Source organism: Mesoplodon bidens (genome assembly GCF_964165515.1).
Source record: "Mesoplodon bidens genome assembly, chromosome: X".
Classification (NCBI taxonomy): Eukaryota; Metazoa; Chordata; class Mammalia; order Artiodactyla; family Ziphiidae; genus Mesoplodon; species Mesoplodon bidens.
In genome coordinates this window covers 107,774,808-107,800,077 of record NC_138163.1, presented here as the reverse complement: position 1 = coordinate 107,800,077, position 25,270 = coordinate 107,774,808, and the positions used below count along the sequence as shown (strand labels likewise).

The 25,270-nt window shown below is 39.3% G+C and overlaps 1 protein-coding gene across 4 annotated transcripts in view; it reads right to left on the bottom strand.

Annotated features, from left to right (window-relative positions):
- The window catches only part of LOC308608777 (transmembrane gamma-carboxyglutamic acid protein 1), a 184,509-nt gene that overhangs the window by 81,348 nt on the left and 77,891 nt on the right, over positions 1–25,270 (bottom strand). For all 4 annotated transcript variants that reach the window (XM_081222106.1, XM_081222107.1, XM_081222108.1 and 1 more), the window contains one exon: positions 10,132–10,182. In XM_081222106.1, the coding sequence (XP_081078232.1) occupies positions 10,132–10,182 (51 nt within the window). The remainder of the gene's footprint in view (positions 1–10,131; positions 10,183–25,270) is intronic.

Here is a 25,270-nt window from a genome sequence, read left to right as displayed (position 1 = left end):
CAACAAAATATACTAAATAAATTATTTTCCATTGATACTTGGGTTATTTGATAGTTCAGGTAGCTATTCAATATTTGACATAATCACTGTGGATATTAAGGACAGTAAGACATTATTTATGCAGAAGTCACTCAAATAAATCCAGTCTCATAAACTGAGAAACAAAAGATGACCAAGGTCATGCATTATAACTTATCTTATGTTTTACCTACAGGGGAGCCTCAGCTCCCTTAGACTAATCAAGGATCAATTTACTCAACCCTCATCCACGAGCCTGGCTATAAGACTTGAAAGCCTCACTGCACATTAAAGCTGAGAAATAGAAGGGACTGGGGTGGGCTGAACTAGATCAACACACTGACAGCAACAAGAAGTGAAAGCTGATGAATCTGAAGACAAGAGGAAAGACAGACAGATGGCCCTTTGAGGGTTATTTAGAGTAGGTCCTAGCCCTGCTCACACTAACAGCTCCCAAAGCTGTAGGCATCAATGATTATGTTTATGATGGTGAACCTGAGTCACCAAGAAAGGACCACATGATGTTCACGATATTGTTCAAGAAGGCAGTAAGGTATATTATCTATTTTAGAACTATTTCCATAAAAATAGTTTTTAAAAAGTTTTTTTAACAATTTAAAAAGGTGAGCATGAGCAATCTGCAAAATGTATTTAGTCAAATGGAAAGTTCATTCCTAGACAGTGTTGTGTAAATGCTGGTGTGCCACAGACTGAAACTATGAGTCCACATGCTAACCAGGAAGCTGTTTCTTTTCTGAATAAATCTCTAACATCTTGTTTAGTTGTGAATTTCTCATAAAAGACTGCATAAGATGCTAAGCTATCCACTTATTTGAGCTTTCTGTTAGTCATATGAAAACTGCCTTTTGAGGCTATCTTGTTGAAGTCTGAGAAAGCCAATATACATTCACCACTTTCACTAACCCTTTATTGAAACAAATGAAACTGCAGGCAAAGAGAGGAGTATGGTAGGGTGAAAAGGTCCTGAATTTGTAGTCAGGTATGCGGATTCCTGTCCAGCTCTGGCACTAACCTGGCTGCATGATTCTGCATTTGTTGCTTAATTTATCTGGGCCTGTCTCCTAATTTGTGAACCTAAGGTGTTGTATGTATGTGATTTCTTAGGTCCTTTGAGCTGTAACTGTGAAGTTTTATACTTGGAAAGATTTTTGTTAAGTGGGAGTAGTGTATCACATCCAAATTCTTTGGGGATATGAACACACTATTTTTCAGCCAAGAAACCACCATCCCCCAAACCAACAACAACAAAAAAAACAAACAAGAAGCAAAAATCAACAAGAAGCGCACCAAATCCTGCGTTCAGATTTATATACTATAAAAGAAAATCTTATGAAGTGTCATACTCATAATTCTTTGTTTTCTTGCTTCTAAGCCATTTTGATACCATCATTTACTCAGTTGTGTGTGCATACGATGCCTTCAAGGTTTTTTTCTGCTGAAATGGGTATTAAATAGGCATTTCTTATCAGACTGATGGATATAACTTTCCCTAGAAAAACAGTCTCACTAAAATTCTAAAGTGACATTTCACCTCCTAAAAACGAATATTATGCAAAATAAAAAGATCCTATTTGGATTATCTTCCTATTAGTTATGGAGGTGGAAAAACCAGATTACTTCCCAATTGTATTTCACCACTGTAACCTATTTGTGGAAATTAAAGGTTAATTTTTTCATAGAAGGTAGGTTTATAATTCAGAATTTGTTGTACAGTGGTGCTCATGTGCCCAAACAGGTTGTCACAAACTTACAGCTTAGTTAGAATGGCATGTAGTACATGTATTCACAGGAATTAGGAAGCTAAAACCCACTCAAGGACTGAGATATTTGAAAAAATAATGTGAAGTTACAGGACTGAGCTAGTGAGAGTGGGGAGCCTCAGGGTTTGAGAGAAGAAGTAATTAATATCTTTAATATCCTGAACCTGCTTCTTAAGGACAATGTAGTGGTTATGATCACTACCTAAAACTTTAAAAAAAAAGATATCTTTGTGCTACCGGAGGTATGCAATGAAACGCCAGATGATAACAGGCAGGTTTCCTGGAATAAGTGTGGAGAAAATGCCAGAAATGGATTTCTATAAGAGAGAAGACAAAACAGGTAACATACGTCTATAAAGTCAATATTTTTTAAAAACAAAACAAATATGGCTCCCCCCCTGCCGAGTGAGTCTTGCTAACTCAATATGGTTTTCTTAAAAGCCAAATTTTACATCAAATATTCAGATGTCTCTTGTCTAACGATTTTACACTTTGTAAGGAATAATGAGATACAGAGAAAAGATCTAATAGATTCTCCCACAAAGGAAGGTAAAAGGCCAAATTTTCTTTGAAGGAGTTCTACAATTCATAACGCCTTATCAAAAAGAATTCTTCATGAAATAAGGATGACTGCAATCAAGTTACTAGCAATTGCAATAACTGGTTTAAATGTATGGTATGGTACTCTAACACATGATATTTATAGACTAGGGGCTGTGCCTTACCCACAGGAAACAAACAAATATGGAATTAGAAAATGGTCTAATTTGCACAAAATTAAGCACACAGTCAGGTGGAATCATGAAAACACGGGAATTCCAAAGATAGGTATTTCTCCTATCACTAGTGCCTCAACTATTATCAACAAGAATATCGTTAGTCTTAGAGTTTATAGTTGTCACGACCATAAAACTTTGTTTTTAGCTTATGGATCTGATTTACACTGATTACAGTTCTGTCCCATATGGAAGAAAATGGAAACAACTATAACAATCACCAATTTAATGGGGGGAAAGGCATGTAGAGAGACTCAGCAAATATGAAATACAGTTTTAAATACATAACTCTATGTTATAATCAATGCTTCACAATCTGTCAACATAGACAGTATGGTATTATCTATGTAATAGTTAGCTGTAATCTAGATGTTAGGAGTGAATAATTGTCCTAATAGAACACATACTACATTTAATCAAAAAGCCACATTTCAGAGGTGGTTGTTCAGACAGCATTCAAAGATAGTATTCAGCTATCTTTCTCTTCTGTGCACAAACAGCAGAGCATGATGGATTTCAGAAATGGAGTCTCATTGACAAATTAGTGCCTTTGTTAATTAGCACATGGATTTCAGAAATGACTTTTCGCTGGTGAAATCAATGTTATTTATACGTGAATTTGCTCTAGAAATGATAGAATTCAAACTTTCACTTGCTCTGTCTGAAGGGGAGGTACTACATACCAGGAGTGCTCTCTTTTCCTCCCCTTCTCTCATAGTGGCTCCTCAGGGACCCCTTTAGAAAACCTGGAGCTTCACTGAGCAACACTGGAAACCACTGATCCATCTCAATCCCTTCATTTTACTGACAAGAAAACTGAAATCCAGAGGTTAAGTGACTTATCCAAGGACACAGCTGCTTGATTATAGACCAGGACTGCACCTTGGTTTCTAGAACCATAACGGAAGAAAATTTCACATACTGTTGCGGTATGGGAAAGTCATTCTGGCTTATGTATGCTTTAACTCGAACTTTATGGTAACTAAAACAGCCTGTTTGTGGCCTATCAAACATGCATTGTACATCTGCCTTAATCCTTAAAGAAAAGGGTGCATTGGCCAGAAGTAAAAAATGTCCATGTTAAAAATAAAGATGAAATGCCTCCCTTCCTGGGTCGCCAATGCTGCTATGCCTTCAGTGACAAGACTTCCTTCCCAGGTGCCAAGGCCATACTGAGTCCCTGTGTATATGCTGATGTGTTGTGGCTGTTGTTTTGAAATCTTGAAGGAATGTATCCCTGACTTCTTTGATGTTCTTTGTTCTGACAAGATACAAAACTGTGCTGAAAACCATGTTTCTTCAGACTAGTTCCTCAGAGTTATCTGAGCTGCTGTCTACTGGGCTACAGTTCTTAGTTTGGCTCAAATAAAACTTCTTTTTATTCCTATCATAGATCAGTTTATTGATTATTTCTGTTGACAACCATATGCATTTGTCCCTCTGTAGCCATGGGGGATTCATTGCAGGACCCCCTATGGATACCAAATTCTGCAGATGCTCAAGTCCCTTACGTGAAATGGCATAGTATTTGCATATAACCTATGCACATCCTCTCATATACTATAAATCATCTCTACATTACTTATAATAACTAATACAATGTAAGTGATACATAAATAGTTGGAAACACAATGTAAATTCTATGTAAATAGTTGCTGGCATGCAGCAAATTCAAGTTTCACTTTTTTGAACTTTCTGGAATTTTTACTTTTTTCCAATATTTTTGATCCATGGTTGGTTGAATCCATGGATGTGGAACCTGTGGATACCTGCAGACACAGAGGGCCAACTCTAGTGCTCTCTTTTAGACTTGAATTACTTCTATGAAAATCATAATATGTTAATTATGGCTTATCTCTAAAGATTTCCTTCCCTTTATTCTAAATCAGTGGTTTTCAATCTTGGGAGACATTGCACCCCAGGGAACATCTGACAGTGTCTGGATACATTTTTGATTCTCACAACTTGAGGGGGCAGGTGCCACTGGCATGTAGTGGGGAGAGGCCCCACGACAAAGACTTACCTGGCCCCAAATGTCAATAGTCACTCCTACATGTATGCCCCAAAGAACTGAGAACAGATACTCAAACAAAAACTTGTACATCGATGTTCACAGTAGCACTGTTTAGAACAGCCAAAAGGTGGAAACAACACAAATGTCCACCAACTGATGAATGACTAATCACATTGTAGTATATTCATACAATGGGATATTATTCAGCCATAAAAAGGAATAAGGTACTAATACAACATGGATAAACCTAAAAACCATTATGCTAAGTGAAAAAAGCCAGACACAACAAAAGGGCACATATTGTATTACTCCATTTAAATGAAATACCCAGGATAGGTAAATCCATAGAGCTAGAAATCAGATCACAGGTTTGCCAGGGCCTGGGAAGGGAGAAATAGAGACTGACTGTTTAACGGGTAGAGGGTCTCCCTTGGAGGTGATGGAAATATTTTGGTACAAGATAGTTGTACCGCATTGTGACTGTACAAATGCCACTAAACTGTACACTTTAAAATGGTCAATTCTATGTTATGTGAATTGTTTTGCCTACATTATGTGTTTTGCCTCAATTTTTTAAAAAAAATGTCAATAGCGCTAAGGTTGAGAAACCATTCTAAACTTACGCACCAAAGTTATTTTCTTCTTGAATAGGTAAAAGGCAGAGAGGATTGCATCAAAGACAAAAAGCATCAAGCACTATAATGAGTTTAAAAAAAAAAAAAGCAGCCTGACCCTTAAATAGTAAGGTCATTTTTTTTCTGATGGGAAAAACTTGCCAGGAAAAAATAATGGCTGTTGTCAGCCCCAAGCAGATTTGTTTTACTGTTATAAAATTATGAAGCTAGACAAGGGTTTACAATAAATTGGTGACATCATCTGAACTGCAGAGGCATGAATATGCTACCATAATAGAGAGACTCTCAGATTTAATATAGGTCAGAAAATGAAATAATTGTCTTTAAATGTGTGCCTTCACTTGAACTGTAAACCTGGGAGCTGTCAAATAAAATCAGGCACTACATTACGAGACAGTCACTTTACAAGGCTTGTCAGTTTGAACACTCATTCCCTGTTTGAAAACATGGAGCTGTATGCTCAGAATGAAAGTTCAGGATTGGCCTCAACTGAACAGTAGTTCAGCAGTGACTCAAAGAGCTTAGAAATTTACTGTGGTAGCTATAAACCATCTTTCCTTCCATTAAGTCTTAGTAAGTGGAGGGGACATGTTTGGGTTCTTTGAACTAAAGGAGCCAAGTACATCCAGTGACCCAAAGGAATGATGCTGCTATGTTTTAATAATAATTAAAAAAGAGTGTAACTGGTAGCACTGTCTCTGTTTCTCTACGGCACAACAGTATGTTCATGTATACTAGGACATCAAGGGCATGTTACCATTAAGCATGGAAAATGAAGATGAAACTGACTTTGCAGATTAAGAATTTATAGACCTAGGGTTACCTACTAGGCTAGGTAAAAGCTATCTCCAAAGATTGAATACTGAAAGAGGAGAAACAGAAACAAATGCTAAGGTATCTTTATATTTTTATGTTAATTATTCTTCACAAATAAGGCCTGTCTGCCTGCTATCATTCAGCTATTCCAGATATTGTTTTCTACACAACAAAGCAAAATTAATCAGTTTGAAGATTCACGGCTAAATATTATTCCTATTTTGTAAAAGACGAGTAGGAACATCTTGTGGTTTGCTATTATTGAGGAAACATGATGAATTTCTTCCACAAGCTTTGTTATTAAGGTAAAGACAGTGAAATTAGCCATCATAACTGCATATTAGAGTAATAAATACCATAAATTGCTGCTATAGCACTTAAAATATGCAGTAAGAGAAGTGTGTTCTGACAGAAAAAAATCAGATGGAAAATAGGTGTGATTCAAAGTCAAATTCTACTCAAACACTGTAACAAAAACAACTCCCAAATTTTTTAGCACGACAACTCCCAAGAAATTGCTTTGTGGAATACTGAGACTTTTGTCATTTTATCGTGAATGTACCAGTTATTCGGGGGGAGGGGGGCGGGGGAGGGGCGGGGATGAAAAGGTAGGATAAAGTTTTACTTTCCATCTGAAGATGATTACTGATAAATACTCTCTAGTATTGTGTACATAATATTTGGTAAGCCTATATATACATATTTGCAAAATCCTTACATTCTCTTCTTTGTGAAAATGTTAATTCTCTACTAAAATATTATACATAATTTTATTTATACATGCTGTTGTTTTTTGTAACAGCATCTCCCCTTGTCATCTACATGCTTTTCTGGTATTCCATGCTGTATTTTATTCTTTGTGTTATGAAGAACCACAAATATAAAAACCTATCAATCAAGAAGGGTGACTTTCATCACAGAAGTGGTGTCTTAGGCCCCTTACTTTGGGCACCTCCCACTGTGGGCTGTGTACAGCAAGCTTCTGAGTTGAATTATCTTGTTATCTAGCTTGGTGACTGTCAATCACTGCTGCTGCCTCTGAATTACTGCAGCCATGGACCACCGCTGCTCAGAGGATTGTTTTGTTTTGTTTTGTTTTTGCGGTACGCGGGCCTCTCTCTGTTGTGGCCTCTCCCGTTGCGGAGCACAGGCTCCGGATGCACAGGCTCAGTGACCATGGCTCACGGGCCCAGCCGCTCTGCGGCATGTGGGGTCCTCCCGGACTGGAGCACGAACCTGCGTCCCCTGCATCGGCAGGCGGACTCTCAACCACTGCGCCACCAGGGAAGCCCTGCTCAGAGGATTTTGATACTTGAGGCACTCCACTATCTGACACACGTGTTTTAGCTCTTACCATAAATGTTGATGAACACTGAGCCATTTCTCTTTTCCTATCTGCCCACTCCCCCATGCTGTGAGAAACATATGAATATCATCGTAATTCTAAGAAAATATTTTCTTCCATACCTTTCACAGCATCAGATAGCTCCTAAGTTTTTAATCAACTTTATACACTGCTGATGACTAGGGTGCTCAGAATACAATTTGTTGGAAGAAAATAAAAACTGGATATGACATAAGGAGACCTAGGTTTGTCTTCTGACTCTTCATTTATAAACTGTGGACTTTAGATAAGACTTTCTCACATAACCCTCAGTTTTATAATACATAAAATGAAGATAATAATCCCTATTTACATTATAGGGTTCTCTTACAACTCAAATAAGATAATGGAGAAATATGTACGAGTTATGAAATGCTCTACAGATACTTGTTAATATCAAAATAATTATATATTCATAAAAGTCCTAAATTCTAGCTAAATACTAAATCCCTATATAGTAAATAGGATTTCAATGCCACATACAATGGACACAATTTGTAAGAATTTGTTTATGAATTTTTTCATATCACATAAATAAAAGAATGATTCCTCTAACATATTTATAAATAATTTCTTCATCCAGTATCAAAGAATACTAAAAGAAATTCACCTCAATTTCATTTTAATTTTTCATCTATACTGTATGGTTTCCCAGCTGTGTTCTTTGTTTTCATGGCTCCTTAATTAATGAGGCTAGTGCCGTGTCTTTGTGGTATTTTCCTCTGCTGTCCCTTTGTATGACACACTGAGCTATGTTTGTGAGAATCTTTGCCAAATCCACTAAAAACTCCATTGTACACTGCCAGAAAAGGAAAAAAAGAGCCCACAGAAGCACCTTTTTTTTTTCACTAAGCATCCTTTTTTTCAGCAATTAACAAGTATAATCAGACAAGCTAAGTAAAGCTTAGAGTGTAAAGGATAGATTCTTTGAGATTCAGGATTTTAAGGATGTTTTTAAAGTGCTTAACACAGTCAAAATGCTGCTATTACACGCTTCCATGTGTTTGTAAAAGTAGTATCTCTTTTGAAGCACTTCCCTTATCTCATCTCCAGGTTGGAAACATGCCCATCTTTGCAGATTACAGTACCATGCCCTGTCCTTTAGCAAGAACTCTATTAATTACCTGACCATTTAAACAAATACTTGGTGGGGTGCCTTTTAAAGCAAGCACCAAATGATCTCCCTGCTAATAACCTGATGACCATTCTGAAAAGGAATAATGAAAACAAGAAGTAATGTGCTGCCCTGTCTCAGTGCAGCTTTCTTCGCCATATGGCCATGATGAAATCCAATCATCACAACATTCTCCAAATTCACTTGAAGCTTGGAGAAAGTGAGGATCAAACCATGATGAGTCACTCTGGAAGGTTCTGTCAACAGCTGACTTGGAGTTAGGACGTGGTATGGATTAGTCCCAGAACTCTGACCAGTTTTTTTTATTTAGTCATTTTAAAAAAATTTCTAAACTATCAGAGATTGGTATCTTTTGTGAAGGTTGGGAAAGAACCAGAATACCCAGGGAAGCATTGGAGAAAACACACAAAAGCTGGCTCATTAAGGTTCAGGAAGATATTTTCTATCTATAATCCTTGGGGCTGCCTACCAGGGCCCATACTGACATGGGGCGAGAAAGATGCCTAGAGCATTAACATAAGGAAGCACTCTCTGTCACCTGCACAACCCTAGTCCCAGCCCTGCTGCCTACAGAGGCATCTGATCAAATAACTTCATTTTAACTACTGAAAGACATAACCAATGAAGATATACTTATTCAGTAAGGACACCAACGAACATACCACTGCACTCTTCCATTATACTTCAGAGTTCTCAACACGCTTTCATATATATTATCACATTATGACAACCACAGTCTCCTGAGGCTAATAGGGCAGAATGTTTTTAATCCCAACTCAGAGATGAACAAACAAGTTTAGGGGAACGGTAGGATTTGATCAAGATAGTAGAGGTAGAACTTGAATTCAGGTCTTTGACCTATGTCCAGTACTCTTCTCATTATACTTACCCAACACCAAGTCTTCCTCTGAGGTCCTTTATAGCATCAGATTTTTATGGTATACATTGATTAGAATTATTTATGAAGTCACTGCAGTGGCTGGTTATTAACAACTTAACAAAGAAATGACCTTAAATTTGTCTATTGTTCACTGCCCATATAATAGCCTTATGAGAAAGGAAAAATAAAAAGAATTCATCTAATGCTTCTTAATGCCAGGCTTAAACATTTTAGGGGCAACCAAAGCCATTTATAAGTCAACCTCACAGATGAATTTTTTACTACTATCATTGGTTGCATAGTACAATCATATTTTTGTTTATGTTATTATCAGCAAGGCTGAGAAACCATTAGCAGCATATGGGTTACTTTGCTAAGAGTTGTAAAGAAGCTGGGATTAGGGCAGGTTTATATAATATCAAGTTTGAGCCTTCTCTCCCTGTACTGGAAGATGTCCAGAAAAGAGCAGGGGAAACAAAAGACCCTTTCCAGTGAGCAACATGTGATCTGTTGGTCTTTTTATGCACAGCCCTGCTTCAAACAAAACCTTTCTAACACTAACCAGAAATATGATTTAGGTGTCCACAAAAAAAAACCCCAAATACAAGCTTCGAGTTGCAAATCGAATTTCCTGGATATAGTGGATTAATGTGGAGAGAATCTAAGTTATTTAAAAGTAAAGAGAAACTTACTTCTCCCCATGTTTTCTTGTGGTCTCTGGTAGGTCCTTGGATGATGATTCCCTGTAAAAAACACAGCACACACACACACAGTCAGATTCAAGTTCCATTAAAACTTATGTTGTCAACATGAGCATTTCATTTCAGTGCATTCAATCTTGCCCCCTTGCCTAAATAAAACAGATATCGAACCTCAGAGGACAGAAACACAGTATTCTGGAGGCATGGGCTCTACATCAGCTTACTATGACCTTGTTTATCTGGCATTAGTTTCTGCCCTTGCCAAATAAAAGTCATCAAATTGGTCACTAGCTTATCTCTTAGGAAGGCAGTGATATCAATAAAAAATGGTGGACACAAATGCCAAAAGGCCCAATTTTAATAACAAGGCTAGCATGTTATTAGTCTGCCTATCCCTGGTTTCTCTTCAATGTCACTCTGTGACAAATCCAATACCATTTATAGTGTAACATTTTCCTGAATGGTGTCAAACAGCAGTACCTCTAATCAAATTATCCCTTCAGCAAAGCAGCCCACAGAGTTACTACCAATAAACAGTATGAATCAATAACTATGAGCTACTGACAACAGAAACTCTGGAGGAAAAAAATACATATTGCAAATCAGGTGTGCATGGAAGAGCAGCAATTCTGTTTCTTTATGAAAATACATACACCGAAGCTAATTTATACTATAATGCTTTATTTTCTAACAGGGTTTAATCACAGAACTACCACACATCTATTGTTCACCTGCCACATTCCCAGTATGGAGCTAAGCACCAGAGAGGCAAAATTATAAGACATAATTTATCACTACGTTAAGGAATACATAATCTACTTGAAGTCAAGCATATAGAGGAGAGTGATGTTATCAAGATGGTCACATAGATCATTCCCAACTTCAGTCCCCCTCACAAGAAGACCACCTAGCAACTATGCATAGAAAAAACTCCACTGTGAAGATGTTAGAACCTGAGGGTAAGGCTGAAGCACCCTGCTGGACAACAGAGACTGAGAAGGAGCACATTAGAAGGGTGAGAGGACTGGATATACCCTGGCCACATCACCCTCCTCCCTGTGGGGAGAAGTGGGAATATGGATTCTATAATGGGAAAAGAGAGCCCGAGGTGGACATCCAGCTCCCCCAGCATATGGGACACTTCCCAGGAGGCCCACTCAGGTCTTGCCTCATGGAGATCACCAGAGGAATCTGCTGGGCTTGACTACTGGGGATCAGAGAGAGATGGAGAAGGGGGCAGGGCTTACAGCAAACAGTGCTCAGGCTCTGGCAAACGGCATTCCTGCTCATATCAGTACCTGAGCAAAGATCCCAGCCAGCAACTCTGGCCATCTGCAGAGCTGAGCCAGTGGCCCCTTCTGGCTAGGGAGCTCAGTTGGTAGTTCTACCTGATTTGGACCAATAATCAATGGGCCAGACTGCAAATGGAGACTGTTCTACCATCCAGCCCATGAAGGCAAGCAAATACTCAGCCTCGCCCAAGTGCTGAGCATAGCCTCCAGTCTCTCCTTCCAGGAAGCCTGGCCAGGGAACTACAGCAGCCACAAGCCCATCATATAGCCCCACCTGGTCAGGCAGCCAAGCCAGCAGCCCTGCCCAACTGCTGAGCATAGCCACTGGCCCTGCAAAACCAGAGAGCTGGAACAGTGACCCTGGGTGACAAGGGAACCCAGCCTATGGGGCTGCTAGAGAGGGAGAGACTAGCCTACAATCCCACTCAGCCATGGATCCCAGCCTTACAACCCTGATAAGCAGAGGAGCCCAGTCTACGGCCCTGCCCAATTGCTGAACACAGTCTGCGGCCTTGCCCAGGCAGGAAGCCCAGCCAGTAATCCTGCCCAACCAAGAAGCATAGCCTGTGATCCCACCCAACAAGGAAGCTCAGCCTAGCAGCAGAGCACAGTCTACTGATCAGGAACACCAGAATGCAGCCCTGCTCAACTTCAGGGCACATTCTGCAGCCCCACCTAATCACAGAGCATCGAACCAATCCGTCCTGCCTGGGGCCCTACTTAAACATAAAATCCAGCCAGCGGTACCACTTGGTGATGGAGCACAGTCTGAGACTCCACACAACAAGGGGTGATTGCTAAACCCAACCCACAGCCCTGCTGAATCATGGAATCCAACCAGTGGCACCACCCTACCAGTGAACACAGCCTGGGACTTTACCCAACTGGAGGTGACTGCAGAAGCCAGCTAGTGGCCCCATCTGACTGCTGAGCAAAACCAGCAGCCCCACCCAAACAGGGAGACGGTCACCCAGTGGTCCTGCTTGAACATGGAGCCCAGCCAATGGGCCTACCCAACTGTGAAGCCCAGCCAGTGGCATCCCCCCAACCTCAGAGCACAAGCAATGGCCTCATCCAACTAGAGACCCCAACAGCAAGCCCTGCTAACTGTGAAGGCTAGCAGCTGACCTGTCCAGTAGCCTCAAGCTATCATGACTGGTGAAGGTCTTTCCCTACAGAAGTGAACCTGTAAAGTCTGGAGGAGGAGACTGTTTAAACAATGCAAGGAATCAAGGATCATGAAGAAAAGAGGTAAACATAACATGACACCAACAAAAGAAACTGATAAAGCTCCAATAACTGACCCTAATGTAACAGAGGTCTATAAGCCGTCTGAGAAAGAATTCAGAATAATCCTCTTAAAGAACTTCAGTGAACTACAAGAACACATAGACATCTAAAGAAAATTAGGAAAACAGTACACAAACAAAACAAAAAGTTCAAGAAAGAAATGGAAACTATCAAGAAAAAAAAAACAGAAATCTTAGAGCTGAAGAATACAATGGCTGAAGAATTCAATAGAACAAAATGGCAATACCCATCAAAAATTACTTTAAACATAAATGGATTAAATTCTCCAATCAAAAGACAGAATAGCTGAATGGATAAAAAACAAGATCCCAATGATATGCTGTCTACAAGAGACTCAAGTTTAGTTTAAAGGACACATATAGGATGAAGTGATAGATATTCCAAGCAAGTGGTAACCGAAAGAAAGCAGGGATAGCTATACTAATATCAGACAACGTAAACTTTAAGCTAAATATAGTCATGAGAGACAAAGGTCATTATATAATGAAAACGGGGTCAATTCATCAAGAAGATATAACAATTGTAAATGTTTTTGCACCCAACATTGGAGCACCTAAATATATAAAGCAAATACTAAAACAAATAAAATGAGAAACAGCAATACAATAACACCTGTTGACTTTAATATCCCACTCTCAGCAACGGATAGATCATCCAGACACAGAATCAATCAGGAAACAGTGGACTTAAATAACACTATAGACTAAATGGATCAAACAGACATATATAGAACATTCCATCCAACAGCAACAGAATACACATGCTTCTCAAGTACAGAGAAAATTTTTATAGGATTGATCATATGGTAGGCCACAAAATAAGTCTCAACAAATTCAAGAAGACAGAAATTTTATCAAGCATCTTTTACAAACACTATGCTATGAAGGCAGAAATCAATAATTGTTAGAAAACCAGAAAAATTTCAAATACATGGAAATTAAACAACCCACTCCTAACCAACCAATGGACCAAAGAAGAAATCAAAAGGTAAATAAAACAAATTTTAAGACATACAAAAATAGAGAAGAGCTTCAAGATGGCACAAGAGTAAGAAGTGGAGATCACCTTCCTCCCCACAGATACATCAGAAATACATCTACACGTGGAACAACTCCTAAAGAACACCTACTGAACGCTGGCAGAAGACCTCAGACCTCCCAAAAGGCAAGAGAAACTCCCCACATACCCGGGTAGGGCAAAAGAAAAAAGAAAAAAGACAGACAAAAGAACAGGGATGGGACCTGCACCAGTGGGAGGGAGCTGTGAAGGAGGAAAGGTTTCCACACACTAGGAAGCCCCTTCACGGGCAGACACGGGGGGTGGCAGGGTGGGGGGAGCTTCAGAGCCACGGAGAAGAGTGCAGCAACAGGGGTGCGGAGGGCAAAGAGGAGAGATTCCCGCACAGAGGATTGGTGCCGACCAGCACTCACCAGCCCGAGAGGCTTGTCTGCTCACCCACCAGGGCGGGTGGGGCTGGGAGCTAAGGTTCAGGCTTCAGAGGTCGGGCCCCAGGGACAGGACTGGGGTTGGCTGCGTGAACACAGCCTGAAGGGGGCTAGTGCACCACAGCTAGCTGGGAGGGAGTCCGGGAAAAAGTCTGGATCTGCGAAGAAGCCAGGGACTTTTACTTGCCTACATGTTGCACAGTGCATGAGGAGAAGGTATTCAGAGCGCCACTTAAAGGCGCTCCAGAGATGGGCGTGAGCTGCGGCTATCAGTGCAGACCCCAGAGATGGGCATGAAACGCTAAGGCTGCTGCTGCAGCCACCAAGAAGCCTGTGTGCAAGCACAGCTCACTCTCCACACCCCCCCTCCTGGGAGCCTGTGCAGCCTGCCACTGCCAGGGTCCCGTGATCCAGGGACAACTTCCCCGGGAGAACGCACGGCACACCTCGGGCTGGTGCAACGTCACGCTTGCCTCTGCCACCGCAGGCTCACCCAGCACTCCGTACCCCTCCCTCCCCCCGGCCTGAGTGAGCCAGAGCCCCTGAATCACCTGCTCCTTTAACCCTGTCCTGTCTGAGTGAAGAACAGATGCCCTCAGGCGACCTACGTGCAGAGGCGGGGCCAAATCCAAAGCTGACCCCGAGGAGCTGTGCGAACAAAGAAGAGAAAAGGAAATCTCTCCCAGCAGCCTCAGCAGCAGCAGATTAAATCTACACAATCAACTTGATGTACCCTGCATCTGTGGAATACCTGAATAGACAACGAATCATCCCAAATAGAGACAGTGGCCTTTGGGAGCAACAATATATATATTTTTTTCCTTTTTCTCTTTCTGTGAGTGAGTATGTGTATGCTTCTGTGTGTGATTTTGTCTGTATAACTTTGCTCTTACCATTTGTCCTAGGGTTCTGTCCGTCCCTTTAAAAAACAATTTTTTTTTAGTATAGTTTGTAGCACTTGTTATCATTGGTGGATTTGTTTTTTGGTTTGGATGCTCTCTTCCTTCTTTCTTTCTTTTTATCCCCCTTTTATTCTGAGCCATGTGGATGACAGGCTCTCGGTGCTCTGGCTGGGTGTCAGGCCTGTGCCTCTGAGGTGGCAGAGCCGAGTTCAGGACACTGGCCCACAGGAGACCTCCCAGCTCCACGTAATATCAAACGGCAAAAATCTCCCAGAGATCTCCATCTCATTGCCAAGACCCAGCTCCACTCAATGACCAGCAAGCTCCAGTGCTGGACACCCTATGCCAAACAACTAGCAAGACAGGAACACAACGCCACCCATTAGCAGAGAGGATGCCTAAAATCATAATAAGGTCAGAGACACCCCAAAACACACCATAGGATGCGGACCTGCCCACCAGGAAGACAAGATCCAGCCTCATCCACCAGAACACAGGAACTAGTCCCCCCCACCAGGAAGCCTACACAACCCACTGAACCAACCTTAGCCACTGGGGACAGACACCAAAAACAATGGGAACTACAAACCTGCAGCGTGCAAAAAGGAGACCCCAAACACAGTAAGTTAAGCAAAATGAGAAAACAGAGAAACACACAGCAGATGAAGGAGCAAGGTAAAAACCCACCAGACCAAACAAATGAAGAGGAAATAGGCAGTCTACCTGAAAAACAATTCAGAGTAATGATAGTAAAGATGATCCAAAATCTTGGAAATAGAATGGAGAAAATACAAGAAACGTTTAACAAGGACCTAGAAGAACTAAAGAGCAGACAAACAATGATGAACAACACAATAAATAAAAGTAAAATTTCTCTAGAAGAAATCAATAGCAGGATAACAGAGGCAGAAGAATGGATGAGTGACCTGGAAGATAAAATAGTGGAAATAACTACTGCAGAGCAGAAGAAAGAAAAAAAGAATGAAAAGAATTGAGGACAGTCTCAGAGACCTCTAGAACAACATTAAATGCACCCACATTTGAATTATAGGAGTCCCAGGAGAAGAAGAGAAAAAGAGAGGGACTGAGAAAATATGTGAAGACATTATAGTTGAAAACTTCCCTAATACAGGAAAGTAAATAGTTAATCAAGTCCAGGAAGCACAGAGAGTCCCAAACAGGATAAACCCAAGGAGAAACACGACAAGACACATATTAATCAAACTATCGAAAATTAAAGACAAAGAAAAAATATTAAAAGCAGCAAGGGAAAAACAACAAATGACATAAAAGGGAAGCACCATAAGGTTAACAGCTGATCTTTCACCAGAAACTCTGCAAGCCAGAAGGGAGTGGCAGGACATATGTAAAGCAATCAAAGGGAAAAACCTACAACCAAGATTACTCTACCCACCAAGGATCTCATTCAGATTTGATGGAGAAATTAAAACCTTTACAGACAAGCAAAAGCTGAGAGAGTTCAGCACCACCAAACCAGCCTTACAATAAATGCTAAAGGAACTTCTCTAGGCAGGAAACACAAGAGAAGGAAAACACCTACAATAACAAACCCAAAACAATTAAGAAAATGGGAATAGGAACATACATATGGATAATTACCTTAACTGTAAATGGGTTAAATGCTCCCACCAAAAGACATAGACTGGCTGAATGGATACAAAAACAAGGCCCCTATATCTGCTATCTACAAGAGACCCACTTCAGACCTAGGGACACAGAGAGACTGAAAGTGAGGGGATGGAAAAAGATATTCCATGCAAATGGAAATCAAAAGAAAGCTGGAGTAGCAATTCTCATATCAGACAAAATAGACTTTAAAACAAAGACTATTACAAGAGACAAAGAAGGACACTACATAATGATTAAGGGATCGATCCAAGAAGAAGATATAACAACTGTAAATATTTATGCACCCAACATAGGAGGCACCTCAATACATCAGGCAAATACTAACAGCCATAAAACGGGAAATCGACAGTAACACCATCATAGTACGGGACTTTAAGACCCCATTTTCACCAATGGACAGATCATCCAAAGGAAAATAAATAAGGAAACACAAGCTTTAAATGATACATTAAACAAGACGGACTTAATTGATATTTATAGGACATTCCAACCAAAAACAACAGAATACACTTTCTTCTCAAGTGCTCATGGAACATTCTCCAGGACAGATCATATCTTGGGTAACAAATCAAGCCTTGATAAATTAAAGAAAACTGAAATCGTATCAAGTATCTTTCTGACCACAATGCTATGAGACTAAATATCAAGTACAGGAAAAAATCTGTAAAAAATACAAACACATGGAGGCTAAACAATACACTACATAATAACCAAGAGATCACTGAAGGAATCAAAGAGGAATTCAAAAATTATCTAGAAACAAATGACAATGGAGACACGACGACCCAAAACCTATGGGATGTAGCAAAAGGAGTTCTAAGAGGGAAGTTTATAGCAATACAATCCTACCTCAAGAAGCAGGAAACATCTCGAATAAACAACCTAACCTTGCACCTAAAGCAGTTAGAGAAAGAAGAACAAACAAACCCCCACAGTTAGCAGAAGAAAAGAAATCATAAAGATCAGATCAGAAATAAATGAAAAAGAAATGAAGGAAACAATAGCAAAGATCAATAAAACTAAAAGCTGGTTCTTTGAGAAGATAAACAAAATTGATAAACCATTAGCCAGACTCATCAAGAAAAAAAACAGAGAAGACTCAAATCAAGAGAATTAGAAATGAAAAAGAAGTAACAACTGAAATTTCAGAAATACAAAGGATCATGAGAGATTACTACAAGCAACTCTATGCCAATAAAATGGACAACCTGGAAGAAATGGACAAATTCTTAGAAAAAGACAACATTCTGAGACTGAACCAGGAAGAAACAGAAAATATAAACACACCAATCACAAGCACTGACATTGAAACTGTGATTAAAAACCTTCCAAAAACAAAAGTCCAAGACAAGATGGCTTCACAGGCGAATTCTATCAAACATTTAGAGAAGAGCTAACACCTATCCTTCTCAAACTCTTCCAAAATATAGCAGAGGGAGGAACACGCCCAAACTCATTCTACAAGGCCACCATCACCCTGATACCAAAACCAGACAAGGATGTCACAAAGAAAGAAAACTACAGGCCAATATCACTGATGAACATAGATGCAAAAATCCTCAACAAAATACTAGCAAACAGAATCCAACAGCACATTAAAAGGATCATACACCATGATCAAGTGGGCTTTATCCCAGGAATGCAAGGATTCTTCAATATACGCAAATCAATCAATGTGCTACACCATATTAACAAACTGAAGAATAAAAACCATATGATCATCTCAATAGATGCAGAAAAAGCTTTTGACAAAATTCAACACCCATTTATGATAAAAATCCTCCAGAAAGTAGGCACAGAGGGAACTTTCCTCAACATACTAAAGGCCATATATGACAAACCCACAGCCAACATCATCCTCAATGGTGAAAACCTGAAACCATTTCCTTTAAGATCAGGAACAAGACAAGGTTGCCCATGCTCACCACTATTATTCAACACAGTTTTGGAAGTTTTAGCCACAGCAATCAGAGAAGAAAAAGAAATAAAAGGAATCCAAATTGGAAAAGAAGAAGTAAAACTGCCACTGTTTGCAGATGATATGATACTATACATAGAGAATCCTAAAGAGGCTACGAGAAAACTACTAGAGCTAAGCAATGAATCTGGTAAAGTAGCAGGATACAAAATTAAGGCACAGAAATCTCTTGCATTCCTATACATTAATGATGAAAAATCTGAAAATGAAATTAAGGAAACACTCCCATTTACCACTGCAACAAAAAGAATAAAATACCAAGGAATAAACCTACCTAAGGAGACAAAACACCTGTATGCAGAAAACTATAAGGCACTGATGAAAGAAATTAAAGATGATACAAGCAGATGGAGAGATATACCATGTTCTTGGATTGGAAGAATCAACACTGTGAAAATGACTACACTACGCAAAGCAAACTACAGATTCAATGCAATCCCTATCAAACTACCAATGGCATTTTTCACAGAACTAGAACAAAAAATTTCACAATTTGTAAGGAAACACAAAAGACCCCGAATACCCAAAGCAATCTTGAGAACGAAAAATGGAGCTGGAGGAATCAGGCTCCTGGACTTCAGACTATACTACAAAGCTACAGTAATCAAGACAGTATGGTACTGGCACAAAAACAGAAAGATAGATTGATGGAACAGGATAGAAAGCCCAGAGAGAAACCCACGCACATATGGTCACCTTATTTTGATAAAGGAAGCAAGAATATACAGTGGAGAAAAGACAGCCTCTTCAATAAGCAGTGCTGGGAAAACTGGACAGGTACATGTAAAAGAATGAAATTAGAACACTCCCTAACACCACACACAAAAATAAACTCAAAATGGATTAAAGACCTAAATTAAGGCCAGACACTATCAAACCCTTAGAGGAAAACATAGGCAGAACACTCTATGACATACATCACAGCAAGATCCTTTTTGACCCACCTCCTAGAGAAATGGAAATAAAAACAAAAATAAACAAATGGGACCTAATGAGACTTAAAAGCTTTTGCACAGCAAAGGAAACCATAAACAAGATGAAAAGACAACCCTCAGAATGGGAGAAAAAATATTTGCAAATGAAGCAACTGACAAAGGATAAATCTCCAAAATTTACAAGCAGCTCATGCAGTTCAATATCAAAAAACCAAACAACCCAATCCAAAAATGGGCAGAAGATCTAAATAGACGTTTCTCCAAAGAAGATATATAGATTGCCAACAAACACATGAAAGGATGCTCAACATCACTAATCATTAGAGAAATGCAAATCAAAACTACAATGAGATATCATCTCACACCAGTCAGAATGACCATCATCAAAATAATTTATAAACAGTAAATGCTGGAGAGGGTGTGGAGAAAAGGGAACCCTCTTGCACTGCTGGTGGGCATGTACACTGATACAGCCACTATGGAGAACAGTATGGAGGTTCCTTAAAAAACTATAAATAGAACTACCATATGACCCAGCAATCCCACTACTGGGCATATACCCTGAGAAAACCATAATTCAAAAAGAGTCATGTACCACAGTGTTCATTGCAGCTCTATTTACAATAGCCAGGACATGGAAGCAACCTAACTGTTCACCGACAGATGAATGGATAAAGAAGATGTGGCACATATATACAATGGAATATTAGCCATAAAAAGAATCAAAACTGAGTTATTTGTAGTGAGGTGGATGGACCTAGAGTGTGTCATACAGAGTGAAGTAAGTCAGAAAGAGGAAAACGTATACTGTATGCTAACATATATATATGGAATCTAAAACAGAAACAAAAATGGTCATGAAGAATCTAGGGAGGAAGGGAATAAAGGTAAACACCTACTAGAGAATGGACTTGAGGACACGGGGAGGGGGAAGGGTAAGCTGGGACAAAGTGAGAGAGTGGCATGGACATATATACACTACCAAATGTAAAACCGATAGCTAGTGGGAAGCAGCCCCATAGCACAGGGAGATCAGCTCGGTGCTTTGTGACCACCTAGAGGGGTGGGATAGGGAGGGTGGTAGGGAGGGAGATGCAGAAGGAAGAGATATGGGGATATATGTATATGTATAGCTGATTCACTTTGTTATAAAGCAGAAACTAACACACCACTGTAAAGCAATTATACTCCAATAAAGATGTTAAAAAAAGGTACTAAAAATAAATGAAACCAAAAAAAAAACCCAAGAAAAACGAAAACAAAAATAGAAACACAACACAAGAAAAACAATGTGATGCAACAAAGCATCTCATTGCTTTTGAGAGGAATGAGTTCTAAGAGGCAGTTTATAGCAGTAAACTTTTAAGCGAAAAGAAGGATCGCAAAAGAACAACCGAACTTTACCCCTCAAGGAATTAGTAAAAGAACAAACTAAGCCCAAAGTTAGTAGAGGAAGGAAATACTAAATATCAGAGCAGAAATGAATGAAATAAAGAAGGAAGAGATATGTGAACATATGTATATGTATAACTGATTCACTTTGTTATAAAGCAGAAACTAACACACCATTGTAAAGCAATTATACTCCAATAGAGATGTAAAAAAAAAAAAGAATAGGAAAACAATAGAAAAGATTAACGAAACTAAAAGTTGGTTCATTGAAAAGATGAACAGAATTTACAAATTTTTAGCTAGACCAAGGAAAAAAAAGGACCCAAATAAATAAGAAATGAAAGAGAAGATATTACAACTAATACCACAAAAATACAAAGGATCATGAGACTACTATGAACAATTATACAACAACAAATTAAACAACCTAGAAGTACTAGCACAGGAAACAAAACAAAACAAAACAAAACAGACAGACCAAAAGAACAGAATCCAGAATCCAGAAGTAAACCCAAGCATATGAGGTCAACTAATATTTGACAAGGGAGCCAAGAACACTCAATGGGGAAAAGACAGTCTCTTCAATAAACGATTCCAGGAAAACTAGATATTCACACGCAAGAAAATGAAAGTGGACCACCTACCTTATGCCACTGACAAAAATTAACTTGAAATGAATTAAAGACTTAAATGTAAGACTTGAATTCATAAAAGTCCTAGAAGAAAACAAAGGGAAACAACACAGGCAAGAAAAAGCACAAATAAATGAGACTACACCAAACTAAAAAGCTTCTGCATAGCAAAAGAAATGATCAACAAAATGAAGAGGTAACCAAAGGAATGGGAGAGTTTATTTGCAAACCACATATCCAATAAAGGGTTAATATCCAAAATATACAATGAACTTACAGAACTCAACAGCCAAAAAACAAATTTAAAAATGGGCAATGAATCTAAGTAGACATTTTTCAAAAGAAAACATACAAATGGCCAACAGGTATATGAAAAGGTGCTCAACATCACTAATCATGAGAGAAATGCAAATCAAAACCACAACGATACATCACACCTCACACCTGTTACTATGTCTATTATCAAAGACAAGAGATAATAAATGCTACTGAGGACATGGAGAAAGGGGAACCCTTGGACACTGTTGGTGGGAATGTAATCTAGTACAGCCACTGTGGAAAGGAGTATGGAAGTTCCTCAAGAAAATAAAAAAAGAGAAATACCATGTGATCCAGCAATTCCTCTTTGGGGTATATAGCTGAAGGAAGTGAAATCACTATCTGGAAGAGATTTCTGTACCACTATGTTCACTGCAGCATCATTTACAATAGTCAAGACATGGAAACGCCTAAATGCCTACCAACAGATGAATGGATAAACACACACACACACACACACACACACACACACACTGGAATATTATTCAGCCATAAAACAGGAAATTCTGCCACTTGTGACAAGATGGATGAATCTTAACGCATTAGGCTAAGTGAAATAAGTCAGATACTGAAAGACAAATACTGTATAATCTCACTTATACGTGGAATCCGAAGAGAACCAAACTCATAAAAATAGAGAGTAGCCTGATGGTTGCCAGGAGTGGGGGCAGGGAGTGGTGGTGAGAATGGGTGAAGATGGTCAAAAGGTACAAACTTCCAATTTTAAGATGAGTAAGTTCTGGGGGTGTAATATAGAGCATGATGATTATAGTTATCAATACTTACTGTATATTTGAAAGATGCTAAGCAAGTAGACCTTAAAAGTTCTCAACACACCACACAAAAAATTATAACTATGTGAGGTGATGGATCTGCTAACTAACCTTATTGTGGTGATGGATATGTTAAGTAACATTACTGTGGCAATCATTTCACAATATATCTATGTATCAAATCATCACATTGTACACCTTAAACTTATACAATGTTATATATCAATTATATCTCAAATAAAGCTGGGAAAGAAAGAAATTAAGCATATATGAAATAGAGACAATCAGGGAATAAATATGCAACTGAAACCTGAGAACTAGTTGTGTAACACTGGAAAATTTTCTATCTCAAGTTCTTTGCAAAAGGAGGGAGCAGAACTAGATGAGTGTTTCCCAAATTTATGTCCACAGGATGTTAAAAGGTGCATTATTCAGAAATAGGGCTCTGATCAAATAAATGTAAGACATGCTGTCTTAAGGTTAAACAGGTTTATTATAAAACTTTTCAGAGCCTTAAAAATGCTAATAAGCAATGTGACAAAAGTATAGCCTCTCAATATATTTGGCTATACAATCCTTTTTGTGAGCAATCAGTATTTCTTAGGAGTTGTATTCTTGGGAGCTCAGTTTGGGAAACTGGACAAGGTGACTGCTAAAACCTCTTGCAGCTCTGAAATTTCATTACTTTCTAACAAGGCATTAATTGTATGGAACAAAATTAACCTAAGGTGAATCAAGAAAGAAGTCAAGGGGGCTTGATTCTCAGAGACTTTTGGAGCCAAAAGGAACTTGAGAAATCATCTAATGATTTCTCATCACCTCACCTTTTATTTAAAGCAGCAGACCCACTCTCAAAAAATCTTATGCAGAACACTAATACATAAAATGGGTTAGGGCCAAAGTTTTCAGGTTGAATTGAAGTGGAGGGCTGTAGTCCCACTCACTGGGATTTCTCCTTGAGGTAGCGTAGAAACACCTCGTCAGAAAGCAAGAGTTTAGTGAGCCCTGACCCTTCAGATGAAGCTATTCTGGGAAGGCTTTAGGAAAGAGCTGGAACTCTCATACATATTCACAGGAAGGTCCTTCACCCTTCCCAGTATCATCTCAATTTTCACTGTCACCCCTCCAAATCAGATAAGTAAAATAAGCGTTAGGTAAAGAGAATTATAAAACCTTTTTGACTCCAAGAAAAAACACAAGAAAGTCAATACACTAAAATGCAATCCCTACACAAACAAGATGCTATGAAAGAGTTAAGCCAGGGAGTCACATGGCTAAATTTGGATTTTAAGAAGTTCTCTGTGGTGACAGCAGGGAAAGGAGAGTTGACTGGCAACTGTGTTTTATTTCTTGTTTATTCTTTAGTATTTAATAGTCTTTTTGAAAAGAATCAAGTCATTCTCAGTTGTGTTCGGGGAACCACAAAGGAAAGGGTTGTCAGTCATAGGCCAGGATTTTCAAGAGGACTTGCCTCTCCAGAGGTCAACATGGTGGAGAGAACAGGCTTCAGAGGCAGCTCTCTTCCAGGCGAAGACAAAACCAAGGAGGTAAAGATCAATATTACCCGTCAGCTGACTCACCTAGTGTTCCAGTAGTAAACTTGCAAAGATCTGAATCTTGTTTTAAAGAAGACAGTTTCCTTACAGAGGCATGGAGTTTAAGGCCTACTGCCAATATTGCCCCCAAAACCCTGTATTCCCCCAGTCCCAGGTTACTACCCTGCTTCTTCTCCTGTTGCCAGGGTTTAGCTTTTTCTTTCTACTCTGATCCCCTCTTGCTTTATTCTCTTCTTTCGGCTGCTGTGTGTGTGTGTGTATCTAAGTCTGTATACCTCTCTAAGCAGCAGTATTCATCAATCTTGACTCTTAGTCAGATCCTCATCCCGAACTAAATACCACTTCTAAAGTAATGGCAACACACTTAAAAACAACAACAAAGCAGCTTTTAGCCAGACATTAGGAAATCTAAATAAAAATCACTGTTCCATGGATTTAGCCAGCCTGGGATTAAACATTCTCAACAAGCAGGTTCCACCTTCATCATCAGCACTCACCCTACATTGCAGCCAAAGTGGCCTCTACTCATCCCTTAAGTATGCTTTAAACTGTTCCAGCTCTATTCCTCTGTGCTTTTTCTCTGCAATGTCCATACCTACTAAGATTCCATTCATCCTTCACTATCAGTAGTATGGTCTTTCCTCATCACATGAACAGGAAGTAATCTTTGTTTCCTTTGAACTCTCATGCAATATGGAACTTAGGTGCTATGTCATACAGATGCGCATACCTTACAGTATCCATCAGACTGTCCAGTTTTCAGAGGGTAAGCAATTTGTCGTCAACATCTGTGTCTAGGTTGTACAGGACACCAGATCATTCCCAATGAGGGCTCTAGGGGCCGGACTTAGAGGAGGCTCTCATACCTGGCATATTCAGGACACACTGTTTGCCTAAGTTTCCCTTAGTATAGAGCAATGCATCAAACTCCAGTCATTTACATACC